Consider the following 7,500-nt stretch of genomic DNA (forward strand, 5'->3'; position numbering starts at 1 on the left):
CTAATTTCCATCCCACGCCTGAATGCATTTTTTATGTCACCATCACAACAAAATGTGTCTCTGCTGAGCAGTACAAACCATTTGCAGCAAAAGATCTTGAAGATGTGAATGAAGAACCCTGGATAATGTTTGTCCATCAAATAGTCAACCACAAAAGTCAGCAGCACCCTTTCCATGAGCGCATGCTCTACGCTCAGTTCGCAGGAGAACATGTGCATCACACACACACACACACATGTGCATCACGCGGGTTAGCAAACTTGTCGTAAAACTACACACATGGTCTGGTGGTCTCTCTCTCTCTCTCACACACACACACACACACACACACACACACACACACACACACACACACACACACACACACACACACACACACACACACACACACACACACACACGTGCATCACGCGGGTTAGCAAACTTGTCGTAAAACTACACACATGGTCTGGTGGTCTTTCTCTCTCTCTCCCTCTCTCTCGCACACACACACACAACAGTGCGTCTCAGCGCTTCAGCATGTTAGAGTAGCGCATGTGTGAGCGGATTAGCCATCGTGCTGGCCGGATGATCACTCTCCGTGCTCTGTACTCACACTGGGCGCCCGAGGAGGTGCCAGAAGGGGGGGGCATGGGGGGCGGGGGGGAGGAGTGGGCACCGGCAGGGGCGGCGCGGGGAGAGGGCGCCCCCTCTGGCTCCGGGTGGGAGTGCGGGGGCGGGGGCTGGGGCTGGACCGGGGCTGGGGGCGCCCGTCTCATGCTGCTCAGGACGTCAGTCAGGTGGCTCACTGAGGGGAGTGAGGTGCAGGTTGGAGCAGAGGGGTGGAGAGGTGGAGGATGGAGGGATGGAGAGAGAAGAGGATGAGAGAGACAGAAAATGAATAAAAATGTTTTACTGAGGCTGAATGATAGTATCGAAGTAAATCAGGGGGCACACGGGGTACGGAGAAAGGAAAAGGGAACGTGCAAAAACAAGAAAAAAAAAGAACGTTTTTGGTGAGCACAAAAAAACGATTTGGTTTCTGGTCCCTTTAGGGATTCTGTAGTAAGGCATAGAGAGATATATAGGGTAATAGCAAATTTGTGTACTGCACATATAAACGTATGTACAGTACATACTGAAATGATTCACCCAACTTGAGAGAAACATCACTGGAGTTTGACTAACACTAGCTGATAGGTGACACTGGTACTCCAGGTGAGTACAGGGTGAAGTGTTGGGGATCCCCCATGTCTGAGGTGCGTGTTGGGTGGATGTGTTGGGGATCTCCCATGTCTGAGGTGCGTGTTTGGTGGATGTGTGGGGGTGTTGGGGATCTCACATGTCTGAGATGAGTGTTGGGTGGATGTGTGGGGGATCCCCCATGTCTGAGATGAGTGTTGGGTGGATGTGTGGGGGATCCCCCATGTTTGAGGTGCGTGTTGGGTGGATGTGTGGGGGGTGTTGGGGACCCCACATGTCTGTGGTGCGTGTTGGGTGGATGTGTGGGGGTGTTGGGGACAGGGCTTTGAACCGATTTGTTTTTCCAATCGGTTGGTTCCGAACAGAAACGGAATTATAACGTTTCCGGTTATGAGTTCCACCAATAAATTGACGTTCCCGAACTGGTTAGAACAAAAAAATACTGTTCCCGGAACGGTTAATTTCGTTCCTGTCAGCTGTTTAATGCTATAGAATTATGTCACATCTTTCTCATCCAGCTTAAACCAATAATAATAATATTACAACCATTATTACATAATAATAATTATATTATTAATAATAATAATAATTAAATAGGCCTACAATTATTTAAAATGTGTAGCTTATTGTTAAAAGAGAAAATTTCCACACAAACGTAACGACATTATTAAGACACGTGGTTATGCCACTCGGGCAACAACAAATTGCAACTGTCGGGGGGAAAGGCCATCCAGTAGGCCTAATGTTCGCTAGTCCATCATTAACGTGGAGTCGACAAATATAGCTATTGATATTGTGTTTGGAATGAGCGTTTTAATTAACGATGGATCGTAATTTACCTCTTATTTAAGATGTGGAGTGGAGACTTTGTAATCCACCGCTCTCTCTCCATTCAGTCAGCGAATGTCTGATGTGATGTCACACAGGAAGCGAACCTCAGCCGTCATGGTAATGTGCGCAGGAAAATAATTACTTTTTTTTTTTTAGTTAATTAGGCAACGAAAACTTTGAGGAACAAAATAAAACTGGTATTAACCGGTTACCATTATTTTTAAATAAGTGTTCCTGTTCCAGAACATAAAAAATAATAACGTTTCCGGTTTCGTTTCTGTTCCCTGTAAAATACAAAAAGTTCCCGGTTTTCGTTTTCGTTCCTTGAACTGGTTCAAAGCCCTGGTTGGGGACCCCCCATGTCTGTGGTGCGTGTTGGGTGGATGTGTGGGGGATGTTGGGGATCCCCCGTGTCTGAGATGAGTGTTGGGTGGATGTGTGGGGGTGTTGGGGATCCCCCATGTCTGAGATGAGTGTTGGGTGGATGTGTGGGGGACCCCCCATGTCTGAGGTGCGTGTTGGGTGGATGTGTGGGGGGTGTTGGGGATCCCCCATGTCTGAGATGAGTGTTGGGTGGATGTGTGGGGGGTGTGGGGGATCCCCCATGTCTGAGGTGCGTGTTGGGTGGATGTGTGGGGGTGGAGGGGATCCCCCATGTCTGAGGTGCGTGTTAGGTGGATGTGTGGGGGTGGAGGGGATCCCCCATGTCTGAGGTGCGTGTTGGGTGGATGTGTGGGGGTGGAGGGGGCAGTACTCACTCTGCATGGCAGAGGCGGGAGGGGGCGGGGAAGGGGTGGAGAGTACCGCCGGAGGCGTCCCGGCAACCCCTTCGCCGTCGGCCATCGGTGGTCCTGAGCCACGCCGCACACAACCTAGCAGGTCCGAGAACTTGGTGGCCGCTGGACCGACAGACGGACGGATGGATGGAGGATGAGGAAGATGAGGAGGAAGATGGAGAAGGACAACGAAGACCACGTCATGTTGCGATGGATTACAAAAGAGGGAGGGAGGCAGGTGGAAGGGGCGTTATGGGAGGCGGGCGGTGTGTGTCACATGGTCTACTACTACACAGAGAAAGGCATTGTGGGAAAAAGTACGCGGGGCATGGTGTGGCGCTGACTTACAGAAGACGGCTGGGGAGGGGCCCTGGGCAGGAGTGTTGTCGGTCAGGGAGCTGGTGCTGGACTGGCCTCTTACGCTATCTACGCTCTTCCCTGGGACCAGGACCGACCCCCGGTCAGCGCATAGTAGGATGAAGAGGAGAAGGAGGATGAGGAAGATGGAGGAGCCACAGGGAGGATGAAGATGAAGAGGAGGAGCCACAGGGAAGATGAGGATGAACAGGAGGAGGAGGAGAAGGCAGAAGATGAGAGTAGACAGGAGAAGATGGAGAAATAGAGTTAAGATGTAGATGTGATGAGAATGGGTGAGAGGATGAGGATGAGGATGAGGATGAGGATGAGTTAGAGAGGAAGAGCAGAGGCAAAGGAGAGTGGAGATGAAGGGCGGAGGAGGGACCAACCTAATATGTCATTCCTGTTGCAGAACACTCTGGGAGCCTGCTTACCATTGGCTGGGGGATTTGAGAGACAGATTATCACACATGCTGATGATAATAGTGATGCTACTGCTGGTGATGATGATGAAGATGACGTGGATGAGAAACCAGGAAATCAGGAACCTTTTCAGGGACTTTACCTATTCTTCCATAAGAGGAACTAATTTTCTAGCCCTGGATCAAATCCTCAAAAATATAATAGCAGTATCTTCATAACCCCCACACCATTTGAATATACCCTTTTCTAGCCACTAATGATACTATATAATTTTTTGGATATTGGATCTTGTGGATCAGCCAAAGGAAAGCTGAACGAAATGACCATGACGCATTGGTTGAAATGAAACTATTTGAAGGAGGAACAAGCATAAAACAAATAGCCTTCACGTCAATTTTGAACAAACTACAACTATGGAGCAACTCCTATCATGTTGAAAAAATTACAACAAAGAGCTGTAAAGCTTTCCTTAGGAATTCACGAGTCATGTTTTAAATCACTGGTGTAAAAAATAAAATATACTATAATAATAGTAAAAACATAACTTTTTAAATAAAGACACAGAGAACCAGCAGCAGCACTTCTCTCTCACTTATCTCTAGCATAACACCTCTACATCCCAACACCTCTACCAAACACCCGGCACATATAAAAAACAAACAAGCAATCAGTCAAAACCAAATGCGTCTTCTCTCACCGTTTGTTTCAGTCCAATCTCTCCCTTGATCTCTCTGGCGTGGCGTGCTCCCCTCTGTGCTAACACAGTGCCCACTAACGCACCTGCCACTGGCGCCCTGGTGAACGGGGCCTTCAGCTTAAGCCTCTTCTCTGTGGTTCTCCAGCACGGGGAGGTTATAAATACACCAAGGTGCCCTTGGCTACGGGACAGGAGAGCCAGTTGTGGGCTCCAACACTCCCCGACCCCCAATCCCTCTTGCTATGGGACAGGACAGGAGAGCCCATTTGTTGCCTTTAACGATCTCCGGTCGCCTATACTCGGAGCACTACTTTACAGCACCTCTAAACTCTTGCCATACTTCCCAAGCGGATTTAACCGGTGCATACCGCCTCAGTTGTCCCTGTGGTTGGTGGTTGGACTCTTTATTCCTAGCGTATTAGCTCAGGTACAAAAACCATGGCAAAAGGGTAGCCCTACATTTCGTTTCCAGATATCATCATTAAACAACTACCACAGTTAAAAGACAGAGAGATCATCATTTTGAACCCTCTCTCTCTCCATGGTTACCATAGTGATTGCTCAACAACACTATTAGGAAGCAAAAAATGGACACCCCTCTCCAGTGCCCCTGTTTTTGAAAATAATGGATGGAGAAAGACCCAGCAACTTTAAATATCTAAGGAGAGCAGACATTGCTCCATCAAGTTAACTATTTATCTACATCAAGGCACCATAAAGACTACGTCACTACTACACTAAGCGTGTGTGAACTGAAGTTGTGGTTGGCTGTTAACAGCATTTTTTAAAGCTTGTTCCTTAGAAAAAGCTGGTTTGTTTGATGTTTGACAATTAGCACTAAGGAACAGAAGTTTTGGCGAACGTCCATAGCGAACAAGTTTTCTCTGAGCAGTTACATTTGAATGATTCTGTGCGAACATTCCATTTCCACGGTAACCTTTCGTCCAGCTCCCCTGTGTGTTTGCTGAGAATGACCTCGTCAAACTGCTTGCGAGTGTTTGTAAACGTTTGCAGAAAATTCAAGGCAAACAGAAAAGTCTTTGCAAACGTTTGTGAACTTTTGTCTATGTTTCCGAATTTGAACACTCCTTCAGAGAGCTGGGTGAAGCTATGGAGCTGCAGATGGACAGTGCCTTTGTACGGATAACCTGGCCTTATTATGAGGCCCTGATCTGACCTGTATCTGGATCAGTGCAATCTGAGTAGTAGTAGTGTGTGTGTGTGTGTGTGTGTGTGTGTGTGTGTGTGTGTGTGTGTGTGTGTGTCTGTCTCACCTTTCACATCCTCATCCTCCACAGTGGCATTGCTGCTGTCTGACGACTCCTGTGAACAGATATTGACTCAATCAGTAGCTAGTTCTAAATGAAGTGGACACACTCACCCATTCTCCCTCTCTTTCTCTCTGACACACACACACACACACACACACAAATGACAGCAAGTGCAAGGTAAACACTCACATTTCCCCAGTAAATCTCTTGTACCGGAGAGAGACAGCTCAATTAGGTGCTCATGCAAGCATGAACCCTACACATTCGTTATGACACAACAAAGAGATATGGTTTAATACACACAACATCTCATGAGAATAACACTTGACACTGAAGTTGATTTCTCATACATGTTGTGCACAACGGCAAAATGAGTGGCAGCACAACACAAAGCCACCATGTAAGAAACTCTCTTCTCCTCTTAAGATGCTTTCATTCTCAGTTAGTGACCCCTTCATAAAACATCAGAGATGTCAACAGACAGGTACCTTTGATCATTGTTCTCAGGATACTTGTGCTACAGTGCTAATCACACATCTTTAACATTGCCTCATCAAAAGGAAATGGAAGCAGAACTAGTCAACAGACAGCTTTGGATGCCAACGTACCTGATCCCCCCCAAGATACATGCCAGATCAAGACTACACTGAGCCAGCTCAGGGCCAGATCAGAGCCAGATCAGGGCCACATCAAGACCAGATCTGTGCTAGAGTGAGCTGCGTCATAAGATGTTGCTTATATCAGTTATAACTAACCACCTCATCACTCTGCAATTACACACACACAAAGAAGTGCAAGACCTTATCCCACCTTCAGTGAGCCACACCATACACTGTGTGTGTGTGTGTGTGTGTGTGTGTGTGTGTGTGTGTGTGTGTGTGTGTGTGTGTGTGTGTGTGTGTGTGTGAGAGAGTGTGTGTGCATTTGTGCGAATGTGTGTGCGTTTGTGTGAATGTGTGTGTGTATGCGTGTGCGTTTGTGTGAATGTGTATGAGTGTTTGTGTATGTATGTGCGTGCGTGTGTGTATGTGTGCGTTAATGTGTGTGTGTGTGTGTGTGTTTACCATTCAGTGGGTCCTCAGAGACACAGCAGCTAAGATGCAGTACGTACTGCATAACACCACCACTGTATATGTGTGGGGGTGGGTGGCCTAAGGGGTCACCTAAAACATCAATCAGCATACCAGTAATAATCACCGGGGACGACGGCTCTTATGACAACTGGGCCAACCCTCTTTTTCTCTTTCTTTTATCCACTCTTCTTTCTCTCACGCGCACAACAGCACTTGTCCTCTTCTCTCTCTCTCTCTCTCTCTCTCTCGTGTGTGAGCATTATGTGTGGCTGTGTGTGCACCACAGAGTGTGCATCTGTGGAAGAGGGACCAGAGGGCAGAACTTGGACAGAGAGGAGCAGATGGGAGCAGTTGGGGGGTAAAGCAGACAGGCAAGGAGGGAGAGAGGGAGAGAAAGAGAGAGAGAGAGGGGAGAGGGAGAGAGAGAAAGAGAGAGAGGGAGAGAGAGAAAGAGAGAGAGAGAGGGAGACAGAGAGAGGGGAGAGGAAGAGAAAGAGAGAGAGAGAGAGGGTGAGACGGAGAGGGAGAAAGAGAGAGGGGAGAGGGAGAGGGAGAAAGGGAGAGAGAAAGAGAGGGAGAAAGATGGAGAGAGAGAGAGAGAAAGAGACAGAGAGATGGAGAGAGAGAGCGTTCATGCCAATAAAGCTTTCTTAAATTGAATTGAATTGAGAGAGAGAGAGAGATTGTGGGAAATATTAACAGCAGAGGTGTGTGAGAGAGCCGAACAGAGAAAGACTGACTCAGCCAGCAAGACTGACCTCAGGCGAGTCCCTCAACACTCATATTAACACACACACACGAAGCAGGATGAGTGTGAGCCTCCCTCGGTCCTACCTGCAATAACCATGCCTGTGTCGTTACATAAATACTCTATGGCCCCACATAGCTGC

General features: G+C 47.8%; 1 protein-coding gene across 15 annotated transcripts in view; it reads right to left on the minus strand.

Annotated features, from left to right (window-relative positions):
• The window catches only part of camk2b1 (calcium/calmodulin-dependent protein kinase (CaM kinase) II beta 1), an 80,283-nt gene that overhangs the window by 6,442 nt on the left and 66,341 nt on the right, over positions 1-7,500 (minus strand). For 12 of the 15 annotated variants that reach the window (XM_076269855.1, XM_076269852.1, XM_076269851.1 and 9 more), the window contains one exon: positions 5,541-5,589. In XM_076269855.1, the coding sequence (XP_076125970.1) occupies positions 5,541-5,589 (49 nt within the window). Of the gene's footprint in view, positions 1-3,005; positions 3,228-3,535; positions 3,587-5,540; positions 5,590-7,500 lie in introns of those variants that run through there. The other 3 variants (XM_076269859.1, XM_076269858.1, XM_076269857.1) reach the window with 1 other exon arrangement.

This window comes from Alosa pseudoharengus, unplaced genomic scaffold, assembly GCF_046254945.1.
Source record: "Alosa pseudoharengus isolate Yale_2024_CS ecotype anadromous, Long Island Sound unplaced genomic scaffold, YU_APseudo_1.1 YU_APseudo_1.1_scf_6, whole genome shotgun sequence".
Classification (NCBI taxonomy): domain Eukaryota; kingdom Metazoa; phylum Chordata; class Actinopteri; order Clupeiformes; family Clupeidae; genus Alosa; species Alosa pseudoharengus.